Source organism: Leopardus geoffroyi, chromosome D1, assembly GCF_018350155.1.
Source record: "Leopardus geoffroyi isolate Oge1 chromosome D1, O.geoffroyi_Oge1_pat1.0, whole genome shotgun sequence".
Lineage (NCBI taxonomy): Eukaryota > Metazoa > Chordata > Mammalia > Carnivora > Felidae > Leopardus > Leopardus geoffroyi.
The window spans coordinates 16605306-16632557 of NC_059329.1; the positions used below are offsets into that span (position 1 = coordinate 16605306).

General features: G+C 39.8%; 1 protein-coding gene across 3 annotated transcripts in view; it reads left to right on the top strand.

Moving 5' to 3' along the window:
• Nucleotides 1-27252, top strand: part of CBL (Cbl proto-oncogene) — an 86337-nt gene that overhangs the window by 17430 nt on the left and 41655 nt on the right. For all 3 annotated transcript variants that reach the window (XM_045483148.1, XM_045483149.1, XM_045483150.1), the window contains exon 2: nucleotides 5170-5417. In XM_045483148.1, the coding sequence (XP_045339104.1) occupies nucleotides 5170-5417 (248 nt within the window). The remainder of the gene's footprint in view (nucleotides 1-5169; nucleotides 5418-27252) is intronic.

The window sequence follows — 27252 nt, forward strand, 5'->3', positions numbered from 1 at the left end:
TTCTGGAAGTGACCGTTGAAAGGCTGAGCAGACTTTTCAAGATATGGATGTCGAGGAAAAAAAATTGGAATTAGAGCCTGCCAAGGTAGAGAGCCTTGGGAAACTCTAGGTTTTGGGGTTGGGTCCCTCAGGGCCTAAATTGTAGGAGTAAGGGTGAAACGGAAGTAGACTAGTCTTTATAGGGACTAAAGTCCAGTTTTTCAATCTGTTCAATTCTGGATTACATGAAGGTGGTCTGGGATTCCTAATGTCCCCAGCCTGTTTGTCTGCCAGAAGCAAAAGTAAACCCTTTCTGAATAAGATCATCCATGGCCTCAGGTTGTCTCTCTAATTCTTTTTTATAATTTTTTTGCTGTTTATTTCTGAGAAACAGAGACAGTGTGCGAGTGGGGGAAGGGCAGAGAGAGAGGGAGACACAGAATTCAAAGCAGGCTCCACGCTGTCAGCACAAAGCCCGATGTGGGGCTCGAACCCATGAACTCTGAGTTCATGACCTGAGCTGAAGTTGGATGCCCAACCGACTGAGCCACCCAGGCGCCCCTCTATAATTTTTAAAAAATGTTTATTTATTGAGAGAGAGAGAGAGTGAGCGAGTGTGCACACGAGCGGGGGAGGGGCAGAGAGTGTGGGAAAGAGAGAATCCCAAGCAGGTTCTGTACTGTCAGCGCAGAGCCCAATGTGGGGCTTGATCTCACAAACCGTGGGATCGTGACCTGAGTTGAAATTGAAATCAGGAGTTGGACACTTAACTGACTGAGTCACCCATGTGCCCCTCTATCATTTTTTTGTATACAGAGTCCAACATCCAGTAAAAAATAGACGTATGAAAAGACAAAATGCAACTGGAAACCAAAAGGAAAAATTGACAATAGAAATATACCCATAGGACAAGCAGAGATATTTGAGTTATCAGTCATGAACTTAATAAATCTGTGATTAATGTGTTAGAATAATTAAAGATAAAATTGGTACCGTTGAGATTTGAAATAATGAATTAGAAATTCTGAAACCGAAAAACACAAGAACTGATGATTAGGAACTCAGTGAATGGGTTTAATAGCATAGATACAAGTGAAGAGACAATTAGGAAAGTGAAAGATAAAAAAAATTCAGACGAAAGCACTGAGAGGCAGGATGGAGAAGACCGAAGAGTGTATGACAAATGGAATATGATGAAAAGGTCTTTATGTATGAGTAATTGAAGTCCCAGAAAGAGAGGAGAAAGGAAATGTCACAGTAGCAATTACAGGTGTGCCTTGTTTTATTGTGCTTTGCAGATACTGCATTTTTTTTTTTTTTTTTTACAAATTGGGTTTGTGGCAACCCTTTACTCCATTATTCCAACAGCATTTGCTCACTTTGTGTCTCTGTCATATGGTAAATTCCCCCAATATTTCAGACTTTGCTTATTTACGTTTGTTACGGTGATCAGTGATCTTTGATATTCCTATTCTAGTTTTGGGGCACCACGAACCACACCCATGTGAAATGGTAAACTTTTTTTTTTTTTTTTTTAAATAAGCTCTATGCCCAATGTGGGGCTTGAACTCATGACCCTAAAATCAAGAGTTGTGTGTTGTGCTGAGCCAGCCAGGCGCTCCTAAAATGGTGAACTTAATTGGTAAATGTGGTATGTGTTCTGACTACTCCACTGACCAGATTCCTCCTCTCTCTCCCTCTCATATGGCCTATTTCCTGAGATACAACAATATTGAAATTAGGTCATTTAATGACCCTGTAATGGCCTCTTAAGTGTTCGGGTAAAAGGAAGAGTGGCAGGTCTCTCACTTTAAATTGAAAACTAGAAATGATTAAGCTTAGCGAGGAAGTCATATCTAAAGCTGAGATAGGCTGAAATCTGTGCCTCTTGCACCAGTTAGCCAAGTTGAGTGCAAAGGAAAAGTTACTGAAGGAAATTAAAAGTGCTACCTACTCCAGTGAACACACAAATGATAAAAGGAAAACAGTCTTACTGCAGATGTGGAGAAACTTTGAGTGGTCTGGATAGAAGACCAAACCAGCCCCAACATTCCCTTCAGCCAATAAGAGGGTGGGGGAAGCTGCAGAAGAGAAGTTTGAAGCCGGCAGAGGCTGGCTCTTGAGGTTTAAGGGAAGACGCTGTCTCCATAACACAGAAATGCAAGTTGAGGCAGCAAATGCTGGTGTAGAAAGAAGCTGCAGCAGGCCATCCAGAAGATCTAGCTTAGATAGTGAATGTGGCTGCATTAAACAAGTTTTAGTGTAGATGAAACAGCCTTCTATCAGATGAAGATACCGTCTAGGACTTTCATCACTAGAGAGAAATCAGTGCCTGGCTTCAAATCTTCACAGGGCAGGCCGACTCTCTTGTTGAGGGGCTAATGCAGCTGGTGACTAAGTTGAAGCCACTGCTCATTTACTACTCCAAAATCCTAGGGCCCTTAAGAATGATGCTAAATCTACTCTGCTTGTGCTCTGTGAATGGAACAACAAAGCCTTGATGATAGCACAACTGTTTACAACATGGTTTACTGAATATTTTAAGCCTACTGTTGAGACCTAGTGCTCAGAGTAAAAAAAAAAAAAAAAAAAAAATTTCAGGGGTGCCTGGGTGGCTCAGTTAAGCATCCGACTTTGGCTCAGATCATGATCTCACAGTTCATGAGTTCAAGCCCCGCATCGGGCTCTGGGCTAACAGCTCAGAACCTGGAGCCTGCTTCAGGTTCCGTGTCTCCCTCTCTCTCTCTCTCTCTCTGCCCCTTCCCCACTTGGTTTTTCTCTCTCAAAAGTAAATACTAAAAAAAATTATTTCAAAATATTACTGTTCATTGACATTGCACCTGGTCACCCAGGAGGTCTGATGGACATGATGTATAAGGTTAATGTTATTTTCATGCCTGCTAACACCGCATTTAATTAACACCGATTTTCAGGTTTTACTACTCAAGAAATACATTTCATAAGTCTATAGCTGCCCCAGATAGTGATTCCTCTATGGATCTGAGCAGAGTCCATTGAAAACCCCTGGAAAGGATTTACCATTCTAGATGACATTGAGAACATTCTTGATTCATGGGAAGAAGTCAAAATATCAACATTAACAGGAGTCTGGAAGAAGTTGATTGTAACCCTCATGTAGACTTTGAGGGGTTCAGGACCTCAGGGCAGGAAGTAGCTGCAGGTGTGATAGAAATAACAAGAGAACTAGTTGCAGAAGCAGAGCCCAAAGATGGGACTGCGTGGCTGTAATCTCAGGATCAAACTTGAACAGATGAGGAGTTACATTTTACAGGGGAGCGAAGAAACTGGTTTCTTGAGATAGAATCTCCTGGGGAAGATGCTGTGAAGGCTGTTGAAATGGTAGCAAAGGATTTAGAATGTGACATAAACTTAGTTAATAAAGCAGTGGAAGGATTTGAGAGGACTGAAAGATTTTGAAAGAATTTCTACTGTGGGCGTAATGCTATCAAAGAACATCTCATGGTACAGAGAACTCAATCATGAAAGGAAGAGTCCATCGAAGCAGCAGACTTCACTGTTGTCTTAATTTAAGAAGTTGCCATAGCCACCCAACCTTCAGCAGCCACCACCCTGGTCAGTCAGCCGTCAGCATTGAGTCAGGACCCTCCACCATCAAAAAGGTTACAACTCATTAAAAGCTTAGGGGATGGTTGGCGTTTTTTAGCAAGAAAGTATTTTTTAATTAAGGTATGTACGTTTTTTAAGACCTAATACTATTATACTGTTAATAGACTATAGTAGAGTATAAACATGAGTTTTATGTGTACTGGGAATCCAGAATACTCATTTGACTCATTTTATTGAGATGGGTGCTTTATTGTGGTGGTCTGGAATCGAGCCTGCAGTCTCTCTGGGGTATGCCTGTATAGCTTGGATATAGGTACATTTAGACATATTCTGTGTATTTCAGATATATTCTTTGATTCTGTACATGTGTTTTTACTCTTTGTACGGTATCTCGTGAACAAGTTCTTATAAAGTGGTAGAATTTAAGTAGCTTTTGTATGTGTGTGGTTAGTGCTTTTTATCCTGTTTAAAAAAGTTTTCTCTCTCATGAAGTAATGAAGATAATTTTCTTCTATTATCTTTTCAAGCTTTATAGATATGCCTTTCACATTTAGGTCTATAACCCACATAGTTCTTTGGTGTTTTGTTTTTGGTTTTTTTGCTTATTTATTTATTTATTTTGGGGATAGTGTAAGGTGAGGGTTTAGTTTGATTTTATTGTTTTTCTATGTGGATACTCAGTTGTTGCACTACTATTTTTGGAAAACACCACTCCTTTGTGATAAGTAAAGGGTCTGTATATGTGTGGGTCTATTTCTAAGCTTTTCTGTTCCACTAATTTATTTGTTTTTCCCAGACACAGAAAAATCCATGTAAGTGGCGAAGTACAAAATAAGATGGTAGGAATAAATACAAATTTATCGGTCATTGTAACAAATATAAAATGTACTAAACTCACTAGTTAAAAAACAAAGATTGTTACATTGAGTTTTAAAAATACAGCTACCTGCTCTCTAAAAGAAACCTATATAAAACATCAGGACTCAGAAAAGTTGAAAGTAGAAGATGGGAAAAAGAATTATCAGGCAAATTCTGGAGGTCATTTATATGGCAAGGAATGGTGTCTCAGTTCAGCTGCATGCTTTACTGGGTTCAGGGCCGCTGTGCTCCCTCACCCCAGTGGTTGTTAAACTCTGGCCTCTGCATTACTTCCCAGGGTAGCCATGTGTTTGATTTTATATAGAGAGGGGGAGGGGCAGAGAGACAGGGAGACACAGAATCCAAAGCAGGCTCCAGGCTCCGAGCTGTCAGCACGGAGCCGAATGCGGGGCTTAAATGATGAACCGCAAGATCATGACCTGAGCCGAAGTCAGACGCTCAACTGACTGAGCCATCCAGACGCCCCTAGCCTGCTGTGTAATTTCTGAACCATTAGTCTCTTGTACGGTTTTAAGAACCCACCCTTCCAGGGGAACCACTAAAAATGGAAAATCATTGTCCATAGGCAGGGGTGTTACAGATCATCTCTTAGGGTCTTGTGCATTTTTTTTATATTTCTGCAATCGAACACATATTTTGTAACTTTTTTTTTTTTTTAACTTGAAAAAGGATATTGTCCTTAAGATCCTCCCAGTAATAGCCCTTCTTTTCCATTTGTTGCAGGTGGTGCGGTTGTGTCAGAACCCAAAGCTGGCGCTAAAGAATAGCCCACCTTATATCTTAGACCTGCTGCCAGATACCTACCAGCATCTGCGCACTATCTTGTCAAGATATGAGGGGAAGATGGAGACACTTGGAGAAAATGAGTATTTTAGGGTGTTCATGGAGAATTTGATGAAGAAAACTAAGCAGACCATAAGCCTCTTCAAGGAGGGGAAAGAAAGAATGTATGAGGAGAATTCTCAGCCTAGGTAATGGCAAATACCACACAAATATTTATTCAGGTCTGTGACTGCCTGAATGGGTAACACACAGAAGTAATTGAATTGGTTTTAATATTTATGTCAACGAGAATGCAGAGTTGACATTTGATTTAAAAGTGTGCTGTTATTATGTTTATTTTTGAGAGAAAGAGAGGGAGAGACAGTGTGAGCGGGGAAGAGGCAGAGAGAGAGGGAGACACACGATCCAAAACAGGCTCTAGACTTCCGAGCACAGAGCCCAACGTGGGGCTTGAACTCACAAACCGTGAGATTATGACCAGTTGGAAATATTAATTCATCTAGAACAAGTAATAAAAATGTAAATTCTACTTGAACTTTTTAGGTAGTAAATTACTCTCAAGGAGTGACATGAATTAGGAAGGACGGGATTAAGTTAGCATGTGTGATGACTGAAGCAGTAACTTACTAAATGGTATCCTTGTAGCCTACCTGCCACTCCTTTGACTCTGTTGGCTTAGATTCCAGGAACCCTCATCTCTCACTTAAAATTATACCCACATCATTATTCGTATTACCTTTACTATGACAAATTACTCAGGTTTGGTCCAGAGTACCAGTCTTTTCTTGTTAAAAAGATCTCTGGCGATTGAATTCAATCTGTGGGAACCTTTGTAACTCCTAGGTTTATAGGAACGCGAACTTTGTTCCTTTAAAATATTTAAATTTTATGACTTTTGTTAAAATAAAACCCTGACTATGTGGGCTATAGCTAACTGGTGACTTTGTATTGCGAAGTTTTTAAAAAATAATTTTCCTTTATTAGGTACCAGAACTTAAAATTTAATTTTAACATCTACAGTGAACTAGGTTCTAATTGTAGGAGGTGAAAAGGGGAGTTAAGCTCTCAATTGAGGTACTGTGTTAGATCACTTAATAGAGATATGTACAAAATGCTGTGTGAACACAGTTTGGCCTAGCAGCATCAGAGAATTTGGCACAGAGGAAGTGTTATTTGAGCTAGGTTTTAGGAGGGCAAGTAGAAATTTCCTAGTCAGTGAAATGAAGAAAAGGCCTTTAACACAGGGGCATGAAAACATAGGCTCTGTATGTTGAAGGAAAGGGAGCAGTCTACTTTAGCTAGAATTGGGGAAGATAAGTGAGCTGGGAGTACAGGGTGAAGTCAGGTGGTAACTGTTCTATTACTTCTAGACAGTCCCCTATAGATCATACATACGCTGCCATGATTTTTAAGATTTTTTTAAAGAGCACTGTTACAGTGAAATTATAGATTTTCCAGTCTTAGAGCATACTGAATATTTAACTTTTTTTGTCAATGTTTGTTTATTTTTGAGAGACAGAGACAGAGCATGAGTGGGGGAGGGGCAGAGAGAGAGGGAGACACAGAATCTGAAGCAGGCTCCATCCAGGCTCCAAGCTGTTGGCACAGAGCCCGACATGGGGCTCGAACCCATGAACCGTGAGATCATGACCTGAGCCGAGGTCGGACGCTTAACCGACGGAGCCACCCAGGCGCCCGTTAACTTTTTTTTTAAACAATGAAATGTTCATCTCCGAGTGGCAGTATGGTGTACTAGTTAAGAGGATGGACTCTGAAGCCTGTGTTTGAATTTTAACTTGGCACTGAGCTCTTTGATCCCTCAGTTTCTTCATCTGTAAAATGAGATAATAGTAGTACTTTCCTTGTAAGGTTGTTGGGAATTATTGAGTAAAGGTTGAGAGCTTAGGACAGTGATTGGCACAGTGAAAGTGATAAGTGTATTAGCTCTAATTTTAATCATCTTCCTCATTTTCTTCACTCTAAACATAGCTTATTGTACAAGGCCGAGTATTCGTGACACTGCCAGATCCTAATGAAGTATATAGACCGATTTGTCCTAACTGAATGGCCTCATACTATTGTTTCAAGTTCTGTTGCAATTTTTTTTTTAAGCCAAAGTCCATGAGGTTTTTACTTTTTCCTTTTTTTGTTTAAACAATGTGCACCACGATGGTTCAACAAGGAAGCAAATGCTATGAATACGAAAGCTGCAGTTGGCAGTATACCCCATCTAGAACCCAGGGAAGGTGAATTAGACAGAAGTGGTAGTCATTCTAGTTAAACAATCAGGTAACATCATGACGAGTCGGTTTGCAGCATCAAAACTGTCCATTTAAGTTTCTTTCTTAATGATCAGAGGTCCCACGTTGTCTCAAGTCTCTTCATTGCGTTTGTGTGAATCCATCACAGACTGGGAATTTTTTGGACCTCCAGCAATGGCAGTACACGAGCTTTTATTTCCCAAATCTTCCATGTCAAAAGCATGCACTACCTTAGGGTTGTCTTTCTGGATGTGAGGGTTCACCATAGATTTGTGGGATGATCTTTTTTTAATGTTTATTTATTTTGGGGCGGGAGAGAGGGACAGAGTGCGAGCAGGGGAAGGGCAGAGTGAGAGGGAGACACAGAATCCGAAGCAGGCTGCAGGCTCTGAGCTCCAGATCCCGACGCGGGGCTCGAACCCACAGACTGTGAACTCATGGCCTTGAGCCGAAATCGGACGCTTAGCTGACTGAGCCACCCAGGCGCCCCTTGTTGGATGATCTTTAATGTAAAATCTTTTGTGAGCCAGATAATCCAGTCGCAGCTGTACTGGCAGCAATAGTAACTGCTGCCATCCATTCAACTCGCTGGAAGTCAGACACGTGGTGCCGCTGCTTGCAAAGCGTGTGCACGGGACACTAAGCACAAACGGGCTGTCGCGGAGGGTCCTCGTTTGCCTTTTTTTTTTTTTTTTTTTTTTACTTTACTGTTAGTGTGCCTGATACTTTACCCCAGTATTCCTGGGGAATATCAGTTTTATTCCCCATAATATAAAGTTTTTAATATACTATGGGTTTAATACAGCAAGATTTGTACAAGTTATATGTAAACTGAGAATAAATTTCAGTTGAGATTCAGTTTTTTTTTTAATGAAGGAAAATGGCTTTACTGTATGACCTTTGTGATCTGTATTTTGGTTTCTTAGAGGCTTTTTTTCCTAATCAGTTTTGGGTTTTTTTTGTTTTTAGTTTATTTTGAGAAAGAGAGAGAGAACGAGCGGGGGAAAGGCAGAGAGACGATGGGGGACAGAGGATCAAAAGCGGGCTCTGTGGGGGAAAGGCAGAGAAAAGGTGGGACACAGAGGAGGCAAAACAGGCTCTGTGTTGACAACAACAAGCCTAATGTGGGGCTTGAACTCCCGAACTGTGAGATCATGACCCGAGCCGAAGTCAGATGCTCAGCTGAGCCACCCAGGCGCTCCTTCCTAATCGGTTTTTAATTTTTTTTAAAGTTTATTTATTTTGAAAGAGAAAGCATGAGGGAGAGAGAATCCCAAGCAGGCTCTGCACTGTCAGCGAAAAGCCTAATGCAGGCTCCAACCGACGAACTGTGAGATCATGACCCGAGCGGAAGTTGGATGCTTAACCGACTGAGCTACCCAGCGTCCCCCAATCAGTTTTCACATTGAGATGTTAACATATCATAAAGTCCACCCTTTTAAAGCATGTAATTCAGTGGTTTTTTTAGTATGTTCACAAAATTGTGTCACGTCCCCAGTGTCTAATTTCAGAATGTTTCCATTCCGTCAACAAGAAACATCATACTCATTAGCAGTCACTCTCCATTCCCCACTCCTGCTCCGTACCCCTGAACCCCTGACAATCACAATCCTTTCTGTCTCTAAAGATGTGCCTGTTGTAGGTGTTTTACATAAGTGGAGTTCTAAAACATGTGGCCTTTTTTGTTTGGCTTTCATAGCGCATGTTTTCACAACTCATTCATGTTATAGTGTGGGTCAGTACTTCATTCATTTTTAATGGCTACATAAGATCTGCTTGTATGGGTATATCACATTTTGATTACAGACAGCTTCATTTCCACGTGACTATAATGAGTAATGCTGCTATGAACATCTGTGTGCAAGTTGTTGTGTGGCCATGTTTTCTTGGGTATATACCTGAGAGTAGAATTGCCGAGTCATATGGTAACTTTTTTGAGAGAAAGAGAATGCACTAGTAGGGGAGAGGAAGAGGGAGAGAGATAATCTTAAACAGGCTCCAAGCCTAACCTCAGGCTCCGTGAAGCTCCACGAAACTTGGTCATCTCATGACTGAGATCCTGACCTGAGCCAAAATCAAGAGTTGATTGCTCAACCATCTGAGACACCCAGGCACCCTCTACGTTTAACTTTTTGAGGAACTACAAGACTGTTTACCACAGCAGCATTTCACATTCCCCCAACAACGTACAAGGGTTTCGGTTTCTTACCAACACTTGTTATTGTTTTTGTTTCTGATTATAGCCATCCTACTAGGTATGAAGTAGGTATCATTGTGGTTTTGATTTGCATTTCCTTAATGAGTAATAATGTGAACATGTTTTCATGTGTTTATTGGCTGTTTGTATGTCTTTTTGGGGGGAATGTCTATTAAAATCCTTTGCCCATTTTGGGTTGTTTTTCTTTATATCGTAGAGTTGTAAGGGTTCTTGACATATTCTGGATACTAGACCCTTATCAGATATATGATTTACAAAATTTTATTTCCATTCTGTGGGTTGTCTTTTACTTTCTTGTTAGTATCAGTTGAAGTACAAACGATTTTAATTTTGTTTTTTTATTTAAAAAAATTTTTTTTTAATTTTTTTTTTTAAATTTTTTAATTTTTTTTTAATGTTTGTTTATTTTTGAGACAGAGAGAGACAGAGCATGAATGGGGGAGGGTCAGAGAGAGAGGGAGACACAGAATCTGAAGCAGGCTCCGGGCTCTGAGCTGTCAGCACAGAGCCTGACCCGGGGCTTGAACTCACGGACCATGAGATCATGACCTGAGCCGAAGTCGGACACTTAACCGACTGAGCCACCCAGATGCCCCCAAACGATTTTAATTTTGATGTCCACGATTTTTTCTTTGGTTACTTGTGCTTTTGATGTCATGGCTAAGAAACCATTGCTTAATTCAGTGTCATGAAGATTATGCCTGTGATTATTCTGAGTTAACTTCTGTATATGGTCTAAAGGTAAGGGTCCAACTTTATTCTTTTGCAGGTGGGTATCCTTTAGTGCCAGCACTGTTTATTGAAAAGAACACTCTTTCTGGGGCACCTGGGTGGCCCAGTCGGTTGAGCATCTGACTTTGGCTCAGGTCATGATCTCATGGTTCGTGGGTTCAAGCCCCATGTCGGGCTCTGTGCTGACAGCTCAGAGCCTGGAGCCTGCTTTGAATTCTGTGTCTTCCACTCTCTCTCTGTCCCTTCCCCTGCTGGTGCTCTGTCTCAAAAATAAATAAACATTAAAAAAAATAAAAAGAGAAAAAGAACACTCTTCCCCATTGAATTGGTTTGATGCACTTGTCAAAAGTCAATTTACCATATGTAAATTTTTATTTTTAGATGTAAATTTTGTATGTAAATTTAAATTTTTATTTCTGGATTCTTTCTGTTCTTTCCATTGGGTATGTGTCTTTCCTTATGCCAGTATCTACACCATTGGTTTTTTTCCTTTAAAAAAAAAATTTTTTTTTAATGTTTATTTATTTTTGAAAGAGAGAAAGAGAGACAGTGTGTGAGCAGGGGAGGGGCAGAGAGAGAGGGAGACACAGAATCCCAAGTAGGCTCCAGGCTCTGAGCTGTCAGCACAGAGCTGGATGTGGGGCTTGAAACCACGAACAGTGAGATCATGACCTGAGCTGAAGTTGGAAGCTTAACCCACTGAGCCACTCAGGTGCCCCCCTACACCATCTTGATTACTGTAGCTTTGTAGTAAAGCTTTGAAATCAGGAAGTGTGCTTTGTTCTTTTTCAAGATTGTTTTGGTTATTTGAGGTACCTTGAGATTCTTTATGGGTTTTAGGATCAGCTCATCAATTTCTACAAAAAGAGTGGCTGTAATTTTGCATTGGACTGGAAGATCAATTTGGGAAGTATTGCTATGTTAACAATACTAAGTCTTCCAATCTATGAACATGGGATATCCTTCCATTTATTTAGGTTTTTTTTTTAAAAGTCTTCGAACATTGTTTTGTGGTTTCCAGTGTACAAGTTTTTCACCTTGGCTTAATTTGTTCCTAAGTATTTTATTCTTTCTGATGCTATTAAAAATGGAATTGCTCTTCTCATTTCACTTTTGGATACTTTAATGCTGGTTTATAGAGCACAATTGATTTTTATGTATTGATTTTATATCCTGCAACTCTGCAGAACTCATTTATTGATTCTAGTAGGGTTTTTTTAAGTTATTTTTTTTAATGTTTATTTTTGAGAGAGAGAGAGAGAGAGAGAGATAGTGGGGAGGGGCAGAGAGAAAGAGGGAGAGACAGAATCTGAAGCAGGCTCCAGGCTCTGAGCTGTCAGCACAGAGCCTGACGTGGGGCTCGAACTCACGAGCCGTGAGATCATGACCTGAGCCGAAGTCGGACGCTTAACTGACTGAGCCACCCAGGCGCCCCTGTTCTAGTAGTTTTGTAGTGGATTCCTTAGGATTTTCTACAAACAAGATCATGTCATGTGCAAATAGAGGAAATTTTACTACTTTATGGATAACTTTTATTTCTTTTTCTTGCCTACTTGTGTTGTCTAGAACCTCATGTTGAATAGAATTTATGTTGAATAGAAGTGGTAAGAGCAGACATCCTTGTCTTGTTCCTGTTCCTGATAGTAGGAGGAAAGCTTTCAGTCTTTCACCATTGAGTATGATGTTTAGCTGTGGGATTTTCAGAGATGTCCTTTATCAGGTTATGAAAGTTTTCTTCTATTCCTTGTTTAGTGGGTTGTTTTTTTTTTTTTTTTCTTTTTTTTTTAAATCATGAAAGGAAGTTAACAAGCCTTTCATGCTTCATTCCTGGTTTTTCTTCTTTGGAGAGGGAAATCTGTGGACTTGTAAAATTCTAGAAAAAGTGAGTATGTTAAATTGCATTAAGGGCAAGAATGCAAGTAAGCCTGAGGAGTAACTGAAACCAGGGTTGGAAATGTGCTGGGATTCTATCTGCATTCTCTCAATGCAGGTTAATGTCTGAATTAAAGGAAAATCTGACCTCTGCTACATCCAGGATTTACATCTTAAGGGTTTCTGCTGTAGCAGACCATCTGACTCTTAGTTTCCGTTTTGATCTGACTTGCTAGAGATCAGTTGATTATCCCTGAACCAGTCAACTCCAAAGAAAAGGCAAGTGCTGGGATTCATCCAGTGTGGGCCAGGTGTCACCTCTAGATGAACCTGTGGCTTGGGGAGCATACTTATTCCCCTCAAGCTGTATGCACAAGGGAGTTTGTTCTTAGACTGAAAGTTGAAGAGCTGATCCCTTCAATATGCTCTGCATAAGTATATCTATCAATATTTAATATAGTTGCTTCCTGTCTTTGTTTTAGAGCGGATATTGGATGAAGTAACTTCCCTAAAGAGAAATTTCCCTTGTTTTTCTTAGACTTCATAAAAACGATTTAAGCAAAAGCTATAAGCTGCTTTTTTGTCTTTGATCTGTAACCCTGGTTTTTGCACCTGTTTTCTTTCTTGCACAGGATGTTATAGCAGAAGCTGAATGGGATATTGAGATGCAGCTAATTTTAAAACATTACTGTTTTGTTGTATGTACTTTGGAAGTAAGGCTAAACTTTGTTTTAACTGTCCTGCCTTTTTAGTTATAAAGTTAGTATGCCAAATCTCACTGGTAGATGATGGCAGCTTAGATCTTTGTGTTGAGAAGTTTGGGCTTGGTGAGGAAAGATTCCCTCTCAGATTAGGAATGCATTTCTCTCGATTGGGAAGGGGGCAGCACCTCCTTTTCAATGCTGGGCAGAGAAGATGATGAATTGAACACAAAGTTGTGATGGCAGAGAAGGTAAGAAGTAGATAGAACTTGATATGTTTTCAGGCTGGCATAACATGAGTTGTTAATGATGGGCTAGGTTTCTGGTTTGAGAAACGGGATAGATGGTGCAATGGGAAGCCATAGAGAAGTAGAAAAGGGGAAGGACCTGACCTGGTTGTTACTTTACAGTGATAACTGCTGGCTGCTCTGTGGGAAACAGATTAGGCCTGTGGGGGTAGCAGTGATGGGAGGAGAGGCGTACGTGACAAGGTTGTTGCTGTCAGCCACATGGGAGGTGAGACATCCTGGTCTGGGGAGAAAAGTGGACAGACAGGAGATGGATTGGAGCTAGAATCGAAAAGAATTGCTAGTGAATTGGACAAGAGGAGAGCTAGAAAAGATGACAGAGAAGGATCGATGATGACCTATAGATTTCTGTCATTAACTCTGTCAGTGGCGGCAGCATTTACTAAACTGGGGAATTTGGAGTCTAGGTGTGGGAAGAACTAAATCGGGAGTGGGGAGAATCAAGAGTTCCTTTTGGACTTGTTTACTTTTGAGCTATTTTTATGAGCGATCTAAGGCAATAAGTCAACCAGGCAATTAGCTGTGTTGGACGTTGGAATTCAGAGGGAGAGGTGTAGATTACAGTTAGAAATTTAGTGGCTTTCAGAATAATATTTAAAGCCATGAGAGTAGACAGAATCATCTAAGGGGAGAGGAGTTGATGGTGGAGACTGAGAAAGAAAGAAAGGAGAGAGGATAGATTGCAGTAGCCAGCAAAGAAAAATTTAAAAACACACAAAAAAACCCTTTCTCTAAATAGAAAGTTGACAGGGGGCACTTAGGTGACTCAGTCATTTAAGCGCCTGACTCTTGATTTCAGCTCAGATCATGATCTCAAGGTTACTGAGATCAAGCCCTGTGTCAGGCTCTCCCCTGACAGCAGGGAGCCCACTTGTGATTCTCTCTCCCCCTCTTCCTCTGCTCCTCACTTGTTTGTGCAACACACATGCCTGCCCTTGCTCTCAAATAAACAAAAAAGGGCAAATAGAAATACTAAAAAATAATTCTAGTTTGCTAGTCCTAAAATAATTTTCCTTTGGACTAAAAAAATTGGCAAAAAAATGGAAAATTGGCTTTAGTGTTTCAAAGGAGGGTGCAGGAAATTGAGTGCATCCCTATCTGGTTGTGGTAGGAATGAAATTGGTTCAGCCTTTCTGGGGGCTGGTTTATATACAAAGATTTAAACTTTTGCTCAGCAGTTCCACTTTTATTTATTTAAAAAAAAAATTTTTTTTTTTACATTTATTTATTTTTGAGAAACAGAGTGAGGCAAAGTGTGAGTAGGGGAGGGGCAGAGAGAGAAGGAGACACAGGATCTGAAGCAGGCCCCAGGCTCTGAGCAAGAGGTCAGCACAGAACCCGACTTGGGGCTTGAACCCACAAACTGTGAGATCATGACCTGAGCCGAAGTCGGAGGCTCAACTGACTGAGCCACCCAGGTGCCCCCAGTTCCACTTTTAGAGATTTATCAAAAGAAGTGTGAAGGGATTTGAATTAAAATATAAAACCATGAAACTCTGAAAAGAAAATCTAGGCAGTAAACTCATTGGTTTCCTGAGGCAAGAGAAACAAAAGCAAAAATAACCACTTTGAGAAGACCTCAAATTAAAAAGTTTTTGCACAGTGAAGGAAGCCATCAACAAAACAAAAAGGCAACCCACTGAGTGGGAGAAGATATTTGCAAATGATATGTCCAATATGGGGTTAATAATCAAAATATATAAAGAATTGCTACAACTCAATACCAAAAACAAATAACCTGACTAACAATGGGCAGAGGACCCGGATAGATATTTTTGTGTTATCAAGAGTTAGAATAAGCTACCCAAGTACGTGTAGCTAGTTAAGTGCCAGAGCTTCTTTTTTTTTTTTTTTTTTTTTAAGCTACTCTCCCAAATGTTTATTACTAATGACTTTGGTTTTCTTTGAATGTAAAGGAAAGGTAACTATATTCCATTCCATACTATACAAATGATCCCCTTGGAGACCCCACTTTTCAAGTATCTTCTGAAATAGTAAACCACATAGACTTAGAGAAGTTAAAACATTTTTTTAACAGGCATGTCTTTTGAACACAAAAATATTCAGCAGTGCCATTTATCACAGGATTATGTCCTTACATAACAAGAGAAGGTCACTCAAATACTTCTAATTGGACATAAGCTTGATTATGCAAATAGAAGGAATATGAAGATCTCTTCCCTTGCCTCCCCTCAAAGAATCTGTGGTAACTTTTATGAAACCAGAACATTATAGCGAAGTAGGCAGTGAATGTCAAGTAGAATGTGTAAAAGCCTTTTTCTAATCACTTTGCTCTAATAGTGCCAACCAAGGCTTGCTCTAAAACCATAATACTTGTGAAGTGTACAACTGCATTTAAATGAGAACATCTTAAAGAACAAGCTCAAAAGCTGGCTGCAAGAATGCCTTTTTTGCCAGGCTGTTGTGTACAAAGTAGCAAATGCTTGCTAGGGATACCTAACTATGTGAATTCTCATCCTGGCAACTTCTTTTTCTCCTTATACTTACTGTGTGTTGAAATACATGTTTTTCGTTTTGTTTTGTTTTTTTCCGAAAGCTTAAATCCAGTGTTTTAAATTTGCCAAAGAAGTGGACTAAGAAGACTTCGTTAGCATTTTTCTTTCCTCTTTGTTTAAACCCTCCCCCACCTCCTTTTACATGCAAAACACTCACCCAGCTTTAGTGTCTAATAAAATACACCTAGATGGTTGAAATCCAAGTTTAAGTACTTAGAGTTAGTATTTCTTAACTTGTTTCCATTCTTATTCTTAGGGCCTCTTCCCCCAGTTAGTTACATTTGATGTTTATTTTTGAGAGAGCGAGCGAGAGAAAGAGTGAGCGCGCGTGCGCAAGTGAGTGCGAGCGCTTGCAAGTGGGGGAGAAGCAGAGAGGGAGACTGAATCTGAAGCAGGCTCCAGAAACTGAGCTGTCAGCACAGAGCCCGACTCAGGGCTCCAGCCGGGAGATCATGGTCTGAGCCAAAGTCGGCCGTCCAACCCCAACTGAGCCACCCAGGCGCCGCCTCCCTCCGCCCCCAGTTATTTATATTTAGAATAGTTGACTTGTATAATCTTGGTGAAGTTGAACCAGATAATAGTGATCCTTTTCTTTGATTCTCCTGTTCTGATTTCAAACAGCATGATTGAAAAGGGATTTAGGAGAGAGAATCTTCCATTGTTATTTGTGTTAACAGTGAGTGAAATTCTCCACACGAACTTTGCGCAGGGGTCTTCAGGCCTGTGTATGTGTGAATATTGTCTATTTTACTTTTTAATCACTGGATCAAGGTTTTGTAGATTAAATCTTTACTTGCAGATCCTGAATGATTATTAAGGCCCTGTTTTATAGCACAGTTTGTCAGCCATTTCCGCTCAGCGGCACACTTACGTATCAGGAAACATGGCATGTTGAGCCGTGATGTTTTGGCACAGTAGAATTAGGTGCTAAGCGGGCTGACGGTATGTGTGAGCTGGATTGCCCAGATTGGAGTCCTCTGCCATCAGCCGTGTGTAATGGCCTTAGACAAGTTACTGGTCTTTGCCTCAGTATCTCACTTAAAGGTGTTCTCATAGGATTATATTATAATGTTATAATCATGTTATATTAAGTTAATATTATATTATATATAATTATATTTATTATAATTACATATCACAGTCATAATAAATATTATATAATATGTTATTATGAGTTATATTATATAAGTTATATATTGTAAGTTATATTATTTTTATTATATTATAAATATTGTATTTATAATATATCCTATTATATTAGCTGTCATATTATAATAAGTTAATATTTAGAAAACTCTTAGAAAAATGCCTGTACACAGAAAACAGACCTAAGTATTTGCTTTCTTAAAAAAAAATTAGATACACAGTCCTCAAATTATGGGAAGGAGAAAAGTATTCAATGTCCTATCCATTGAATTATAGACTTGAAAATGGTTAAAATAATTTTATGTCATGTGTATTTTACCATAATTTTTTCAGAAGAAATCTCATAATTCAAAAACTACTGAAGTCACTTTTGAAAACTTGACTCTCAGTAGACTCCAGATGAATGTCAGGCTGGAATTCATGCATGGAAGGATGACAGGTACACAGATCCCCCTGTTCTCGTGGTGTCCTGTGGAGAGAAGTGCTTAGGTTGGGGCATGTGACTGAGCTCCAGGAAAGAGACCCTACCTCCCCAACCCACTCCTGAGCTCTCTTTACGGGGTTGAGTGTGATGAGTAAGGTAAAAAGTGGGATTTGGGGAACCACCTGTTTCCAGGAACTGCTGAGAACCAGCTGCCTGGTACCTAGAGACTGTGAGAGCCCTTGGGAAGATGTTTAGGAGAAACTCTTCCTGTCAGGGAAGGAGGAGCCCTTGGTCTTTGTTAGCTCATTGCTAAGCTCGTTGCCAGAGAGCATAGGATGATCAGTCAGGAGCCAGAGTCAGTTATCTACGTGAGATGATGGTGGCTGGGACTAAAGTGGTAACTGGACTGTGATGGAGATAAAGATGACTCTATAGGGGCACCTGTGTGGCTCAGGTGGTTGGGCATGTGGCTCTGGATTTCGGTTCAGGTCATGATCTCGATCTCGGGGTCATGAGATTGAGCCCTGCGTCAGGTTCCATGCTGGGTGAGGAGCCTGCTTAAGATTCTCTCCCTCCCTCTCCGTCTCCGCCCCCCCACGCTTATGCGCACACTCTTTCCCTCTCAAAAAAAAGATGGCTCTATAAAGGGAACCTTTTTTGTTTTTGTTATTTCTGTATGCAGTTGTTAACAGTGAATTGTGGTAATAGATTTGTGATGCTAAACTATCCTTGCATTGCTTGGATCAACCCTAGTTTGTAATGATGTATAAATGCTTCATTGGATTCTATTTAACGATCGTTTACAATTTTTTCGTCTATGTCAGTAAGAGAAACTAGCATAGAATTTTTTTCTCATGGTCTTTTGACTATTGAAGTAATCAAAATGAGTTATTCTCTTTCTGTATTTGTGACCGTTTGCAAAAATAGTTTTTGTGGGGAATATTCAGTAAAAATTCTTCTGTAGTACTGTTATGGTCTAATGTGCATGCTTGTGCATACATGCATGCATAACTATGTCTGTGTGTGAGGGCTGGGGAGGGGGTTTTTGACGCCTACTCTGTTTAGGGGTTGTGGTTTACTCAAGGTTTGAAATGAAAGTCCATTTCCCCTAAACTTAACACGTTTAAGAACAGTGCTCGCCATATAGTAGGCATTCACTGTTTATGGAATGAGTAAATTAGTAAAGGTTATTGGAATAGATTTCATTGTATTCTGTTATTAAAATACCTTCTATATTTTTATTTGTGTCTAATTGTGTTAGATTTTAAAAGCTGGTGCATTCTGAAGATTTTATTTTACCAATTCATCATGATAGGTTTAAGATTTCAGCTTTCAAATATCTTACATTCTACTCAAGACACATTTATGATTTTTTTCTTTATTTTTCTTCATTTGTGAACATACCTCTGCACTTTGACAATGTTGACGTTTTATCATATGTGTCTTACTTTACCAAATTTAATGAACACAGTAAATATGGTTTACTTTTGCATGGTGGCTCTAATATACAGGTTCCATATGATTTTCCTGTTGGGAAATATGAATGGGTGGTAGAACCCCTAAAATTTTAGAACGTAGGGAGATGCACTAGGATGCTAAATGGATTTTCATCAAGTCTATAAAAGATACTGAGAAACAAAGTCTGGGTCCAAAGAGATGGCATTAATTTCTGCCTTATGTGAGAACAAGTAGAAAATCATGATTTTCTTAGAAAGGTGGCTCACTTGGGACACCGGTTGCCCATTGTTTCAAGACAACCTTCCACATGGATTTGTTCTGCTTTTTATAAAAGAAGTCTGCCACTCATGTTCCGACTTCATCCCACCTTCCCCCACACTCCTCCCAAAGGGAGACACACGCTCCACGTTTTTTCAAAACGCCATCATTTCAGTTGGATTGTCCTGTGTGAGGGAAGGAACAGACAGGCCGTTCCATTCCCAGTCGTGTCAACAATCCTGTGCACATCTGCTTCCCTGCCTCTTTCTCAGGCGGCTGGCTAGATGTTGCCGTGTTAATATCTTTCGGACACCTCACACTCAACGTGTCAGAACACAGAATGTGCCCTTTTCACTAAGCAGACCAGCAGCTGCTTTTTTGTTCCTAGCATTGGTATCACATAGTGGTGGTAGGCCTGAACTGCTAGGAATGGTTATAGGCTTTTTCTTTCAGGCTTGGGTTTTTCATCTGTAAAATGGGGATAATGGTTTAGTCTATCTGGCAGGATTGTAAATGAGAATTAACTAAATAGTAAGATACATAAAGTGCCTGACACATAGAAAGCCTTTAATAAAAGTGTTAGCTTTTATTACTATAAAATATTAATATATATTTATTACTATAAAAATGGGAATAACCCTATCCCAGTTGCTCAGGCTCAGAGTTTCCTGTTCACCATCTCTTCTATTCAGTCATCTCTTCTTGATTTTACTTCTGCAGTATCTCTCAAATTGGTCTTTCAAAAATACATACGTATACATGTATGTGTGTGCGTGTGTATGTATATATAAATATAGATTTCCTTTTTTTTTTTTTTTCTTTTAAGTAATCTCCACACCCGACCCAGGGCTTGAATTCATGACCCCAAGATTAAGAGTTGCAAGCTCTACCTACTGAGCCAGCCAGGCACCCTAAATTGGTCTTACTTTACTGCCCATGTTCAGGCTCCCATTACCTTTCTACTGCAGTATATCCTAACTGATGTTCCTGCTTTTGTCATTTCTCCTCTAATTCACTCTTCAATGCTGCTGTTATTTATGGCCTTAAAACCCATTAAATATGACTCCTGATTGCAGACCTTTAATGACTTCCCACTGCATTTGTCCTGTCTCCCACCCAGCTTGCTATATCTCCATTTTGAGTTTTGCCCGCGTTTTCAGTTTTATCGCAGCCTCCCACGGTGGTGATACATTCCAGCCATCCCGGTCGGGTTTACCAGTCTCTGAGCTCCTCTGTGGAGTCTTGGTTCACTCCCTCGGCCTGGAATCCCTTTCTTTCCCATCGTTGGAAGTTTTATGGATTCTGTAAAGCCCAAGAGGTCTCCTAAATTTTACTAGTTTTAATTTGTGGTTCTCCCACCCATGTTCTTATGGCACTGGGTTTTTACTTGACTTTAGTACTTACTAGAGTCTTCCTAAGTGTGCAAGTCTGCTTTGCTAACTAGACAGTAGCGTCGAGGAAGACGTTCTTTCCTATGTCGTAGGAGTTGTCTTTGTTGATGGTTTCTTTTTTTAAAATTTTTTTTTTTTTTCAACGTTCATTTATTTTTGGGACAGAGAGAGACAGAGCATGAACGTGGGGGGGGGGGGCAGAGAGAGAGGGAGACACAGAATCGGAAACAGGCTCCAGGCTCTGGGCCATCAGCCCAGAGCCTGACGCGGGGCTCGAACTCCCAGACCGCGAGATCGTGACCTGGCTGAAGTCGGACGCTTAATCGACTGTGCCACCCAGGCGCCCCTGTTGATGGTTTCTTAATAAAGTATGTTAAGTTTGATAAAATACTGCTAATACTATATACTACATATATACTATATATACACCTTTACATATATAAACTGTATACTAAATACTAATTCGTAATACTAATAGCTAAAATACTAATACCAGAGTTGTACAGAGATACAGAATTGTGAGCTTGAGGATTATATTTCATGGAAAATACATTGAAGAGAATGGCAATGATGAAGATTTCTCTAGTTTTGATCCCTTAGAAGCATTAGGTTCAGATAGTTATAGAAAATTCCATGTTCTTTCCCAAGTTTTGAGGATAGCAAAGTTTAGTAGCTACTCTGTATTTGTTGGGAAAAACCATGTATTTAAATGTCTAATGTCGTAATATATTCAGGAGGTAAATAATGCTAACCAGGTAGACTTTCTGCATATTTGATTAGATTCTATTAGAGCTATCTCCTCAGTATAATTTGTTCTGTCTATAATGTATCCATATATTAAAAAAAATTTTTTTTTTTACATTTATTTATTTTTGAGAGACAGAGCACAAATCGGGGAGGGGCAGAGAGAGAATGAGACACAGAATCCAAAGCAGGCTGTAGGCTCTGAGCTGTCAGCACAGAGCCCGACATGGGGCTCGAATTCACTGTGAGATCATGACCTGAACTGAAGTCAGATGCTTAACAGACTGAGCCACCCCGGTGCCCCATATATCCTTATATTTTTAATTTATTTTTTAAGTTTACAGAATGAGCTTTCTGAAAATTGCCTGGTGGTTTTGTCATTTGTTAGTGGGAGGATATGAGAAGCTTTGGAGATTTCTGCATTATGTTACTTACGTGTTTGTGTATTCTTTAAAGAATTGGTATAGAGAAGTAGTAATCAGTTCTCAGGGTTAATATGCTTTTAGCTGCAGACAAATGCTTCAGTGTATATAATAACTTATATAGTTACTTTTCAGAACTTGGTTGAATAAATTCAAAGGTTATTTTGAAATATAGAGAAGTCAGATTTTATTTTTAAAACTCTTTAGGAAATTTATTTGTTTATTCATTTTTTTGAGTGAGAGAATCTCTCTCTTTTTTTTAAATGTATGAAATTTATTGTCAAATTGGTTTCCATATAACACCCAGTGCCCATCCCAACAGGTGCCCTCCTCAGTATCCATCACCCACCCTCCCTCCCCTCCCTCCCACCCCCCCCCCCCCCCATCAGCCCTCAGTTTGTTCTCAGTTTTTAAGAGTCTCTTATGCTTTGGCGAGGGAGAGAGAGAGAGAGAGAATGAATCTCAAGCAGGCTCCATGCTGTCAGCACAGAGCCCAACATGGGGCTCAATCCCACGAACTGTGAGATGACCTGAGCGAAAACCAAGAGTCAGATGTTTAACCGACTGAGCCACCCAGGCACCCCAGAAATAATTATTTTAAAATATTGTCTCTGGTATAAGTGATCACTGTTTCAGATGAGTTAGGAAAGAAAGAATAGATCTGTGAAAAAGTAAATCTTTTCCACTAATAACTATACAGTGGAGAAGCAGACACTCCCAGCATTAACCAAATGGTCAAGCTTAACATCACTAGTGATGTCATGTGGACTTCACATATCCCCTGTTGTGATGAGAAGGGCACCTCACTTCTATGACATTCTTTCTGTAAACTCAAGCACAGTCAAAAATATGAGAATAAAATCAGCTAAACACCTTGAGGGCATGTGCTACAGAATACCTGACCAGTAACCCTCGAAACTCTAAAGGTCACGAAAAACAGACTAAGAAACTATCCCACACTAGAGGAGAGTGTGGATATATGATGATAAATGTTATGTATCCTAGATTAGATCCTGAAACAGATAAGGACATTAATGGAAGAAACAGGTGAGACCTGAATAATGTCTGGGGTTTACTTAATAGGACCATACTGATGAAGGTTTGTTACTTTTGATGAATGTACCATAGTAACATGAGGTGGTAACATTAGGAGAAAGTGAAACTGAATGAGGGGTATATGGGAACATTCTGTACTATCTTTGCAACTTTTCTGTAAATCTAAGATTCCAAAATAAAAAGTTTGTTTAAAAGGTAAAGTTATATTTTCTAATTCCATTCTACAAATTTATTGAATGCCTGTTAAGTGCAAGGCAGTGTGCTCACTACTGCAGGAGATAGTGTGTAAGACACTTTACCTGCTCCTGTCCCTAAGGAGTTGTTATTCTGTTGGGGACTGAGACAGCTGATACAAAGCAGGACATGATGGAGCCTGTGCTAAGTATTTTATTTTTTATTTTATTTTTTTTAGGTTTTATTTATTTTGAGAGAGAGAACAGAGAAGAGTCAGAGAAGGAGAGAGTGAGAATCTTAAGCAGGTTCCACACTGCCAGTGCGGAGCCCGATGTGGGGCTCAGACGCATGAACTGAGAGATCATGATCTGAGCCAAAGTTGAGTCTTAACAGACTGAGCCACCCAGGCGCCCCATGAAGCCTGTGCCAAGAATTAAGATGCTTTGGGGTCTGGGGTTGGAGAGTAAGACATTAAATGAAAGCTGTTAAATATCCCATGCCCACCCCACCCGATACATACACCAAAGAGACAGCATTTAGAATGAACTTTGGGCAGGATTTTAGTAACCACAGGCATTAGAAAGGAAATATATATCATTCCCACCAGCTTGGGCTCACGACCTGCTCTGCCAGTTACTAGCTCTATGACCTTGGGTGAGTCATTTAATATCCCTGTCTTTGTTCTTCATTTGTAAGGTAGGATTAATGATTCATATCTCAAAGCATTGTGAGAATCACAGGAGGGGTATGCATGTAGTTTAGCAAAGCATCTGACACATAATAAGCTCTTAATGTGAACTATTAGAACTAGAGGGAGGCATGTATTGATGTAACACCATTAAGAAAGGTGTGGGGCCCCAGAAGGTATAGAATGTTTGGGAAAATATTGTAGTATATGTTTAGAAGGATGAATTGGGACCATCTTGTAAGTGCTTTAATTTACAAGCTGAGGAGTTTGAACTTTTTTGGTGGTTATTGGGAAGTCTTTGAAAATCTTTGTGTAGGAGGGAGTAAAGAGATTGCGTCTGAGTTTTAAGATTAATTTGTTAGAAGTGTGAGGGGAGTATTAGAGATTCTCACATGGGCTGCTGCCCTCCCAGTCACTTGGTGAATTACATTAGTGTCCCTTTAGCTTTGAATTCTATGAAACCGGTAGTTCAAAATGCTCTGGATGATTAATGTTGTGTGATGGTAGTCTGTTACATGTAACTGGGGATCTCAAAGGCAGGACCACCAATATACAGATACGTTTAATGTGTGTTTAGTATTATAAAAAAAAAAAAAGGTCATTGATATTTTCAGAGATACTGGTTCAGAACTCCTTTTGTAGGTGATGCTTTTGGTTTTGCACCCCCCCCCCCTTTTTAAAGCAGTTTAAGCAGATAAGAGCTAAACAGTACTTTATTGACTTCCTGTGAAGCTTGTTGAAAGAAGTTCCGTTGTATCTATTTTTAAAGCTGATTACTCTGAGCAGAGGATGCTGCTATTGAGTTATAAATGTCATGTCACTATGTTCTCAGTCAGCATTCTTTGGATGACATTAGTGTTTGCATGTAAGGTTTTTGGAGTCCAGTGACTAGGAAAGCAGCATAGTTATCACTGAAATGGTACCAGTACATGAAGTACTTACAAGCATTGATCAATTCACCGTTCAACAGTATAATTAATTTGTCATCATCTCTGTGGAGTCCTTAGCCCACACCATGGCTAAATGTCAAAAAATGGGTTATATTGGCCTCATTTGGGAGAATGTTTTACAACTCCAAAATGATACTGTAGAATGTTGTGTAGCTGTTTATGAATCATTGTATTAAAAGTGTTAATCACTTTGAAATTTACCCACTGGGAAATACAGGTTCATTGGGTCCACAAATACTAAAATACATTTCAGCCTAAATTATTGGGGTTTCCCCCCAGTGTTTTACTATGAAAATTTTCATTCATACAGAAACATTGAAAGAACTTTACACCAATCCTATACCTGTCCCCTAGATTCTACAAGTAACTAAATTATAAAAGGAAAGTCTTGCTTCCTTTGCTTTAAAAATCAAAGAAACTTCTTTCTGAGTCTTTGAACCATTTTCACGTGAGACAGTATTTTGAAATGGCTGAGATGATTTTTGATGTTTCTGTGTTACCTTTTTTTAATGTTTTTAACACTTATTTAACATTTAATATTTATTTTTGAGAGCAAGAGCAACCAAGGGGGATAGAGCGATGGGGGTAGAGGATCCTAAGTAGGCTCCGTGCTGACAGCAGAGAGCCTGATGCAGGGCTTGAACTTAGGGACTATGAGATCATGACCTGAGCTGAAGTCTGATGCTCAACAGACTGAGCCACCCAGGCACCCCTGTGTTATTTCTTCAGAAAGAAAATTGAGTAAAATAATTCACAGATTCTGGCATTTAGCAAGTCTCTAATGTTAGAATGCATAACAATATTTAAAAAAAAATTTTTTTTAAGTTTATTTTGAGAGAGAGCGAGAGCACAGGCAGGGAAGGGACAGAAAGAAAAGGAGAGACAGAATCCCGAGCAGGCTCTGCAACAACCTCACAGAGCCCGATGGCAGGGCTTGAACTCATGAACTTTGAGATCATGACCTGAGCTGAGATCAAGAGTTGGACACTTAACCAACTGTGCCACCCAGGCACCCCCAAATAGGTAACAATATTTAACTCATCACATTAGATTAACAGGCTCTGTGTCGACAGCAGAAAACCCAGCATGGGGCTCGAACTCACGATCCACGAGATCCCAACCTGAGCCAAAGTCGGTCACTTAACCAACTGATCCACCCATGCATCCCCTCCAGGAAATACATTTTAGATCTATAGTCTTTTTAACTATTCTCACATATATTTTCACATACTCCTTTGTAGAAAGAATAGACAGGCCATGCTTGTGAGTTACAGAATTTATTACTATCAAAATGGAGTTTTTTGTTTTTTTTTAAGGACCGTACTTTAAGTTCATGTATTTATTTTGAGAGAGAAAGCGTAAGTAGGGGAGGGGCAGATAGAAGGGAGCAAGGATCCCAAGCAGGCTCCACACTGGCAGTCCAGAGCCCGACATGGGTTTCGAAATCACGAACTGTGAGATCATGACCTGAGCTGAAGTAGACACCTAACCAACTGGGCCACCCAGGCGCCTCCAAAATGGAATTTCAGAAACGTAACCCTAAGTGAGAATATCTTCATGAATACATTGGACTAACTGTATTGTAAGTCATCATTGTTTTCTAAAAGATCTCAGTCTCTTAATACTTATTTCTAAAAAGTCCTTTTCTTCATGAAATAAATTGTTGCTATACTTGGAAGGGATGGAGCATTCTCATTAAAGCAAGAGTGGTACCGTTCTCAGTATTCCTCTTAAATGTTCATAAATTTTAATATAAAGAGTTAATTTATCTCCCCATACTATGTTTTCTTCATTTCCTCTTTCTCTGCAAAGTACTTTGTGGCCATGAGTTCTAAAGATGGCTTGTTTTTCAGTATTTTGTGTAGTAAGTTCATTGGTTGGAATCATTTGAAGAGTTTTCTGTTTATCTCGTGTTCATATAAAGGCTACTTTCCAACACTGTCCTGTTTGATTTATAGAAATGGTGATTGCAATTCCTATCAAGTTGTATTTATCTTTCTACTTTATTTTTATTTATTTTTTTTTTTTTTAATTTTTTTTTTTTCAACGTTTATTTATTTTTGGGATAGAGAGAGACAGAGCATGAACGGGGGAGGGGCAGAGAGAGAGGGAGACACAGAATTGGAAACAGGCTCCAGGCTCTGAGCCATCAGCCCAGAGCCTGACGCGGGGCTCGAACTCACGGGCTGCGAGATCGTGACCTGGCTGAAGTCGGACACTTAACCGACTGCGCCACCCAGGCGCCCCTATCTTTCTACTTTAGAAGCTAAAGCAGGAGCTATATTGCTTCTTTAATCTTTAATATAGCTATGTATTGGTGGCATAGAAATCTTAGTCCCTTATTAACTGAAACTATACACAGAAAATGTAACCATTATTTTAGGCCTCAGGTACAAAGGTATGTTGGCTTGTAGAGTAGGACCTGAGTTAGGGGGAAAGAGCTGACACGGTCTGAACTTTGAAGACAACTGACACTGTATACTGAGTCAGCATTCGATTATTATGGGGAAGTTGTGAGCTAAGAGAAGAGGAGGAGGGAAGCTAGAGGGTAGAATTTGTGGTTACTTAGGTGTAGATGTTTGGTGTCAAAGGTCATAAAAATGGGAACACCTGGGTGGCTCAGTTGGTTGAGCATCCAACTTCGTCTTGGGTCATGATCTCATGGTTTGTGAGTTCGAGTCCCGCTTCGGGCTCTGTGCTGACA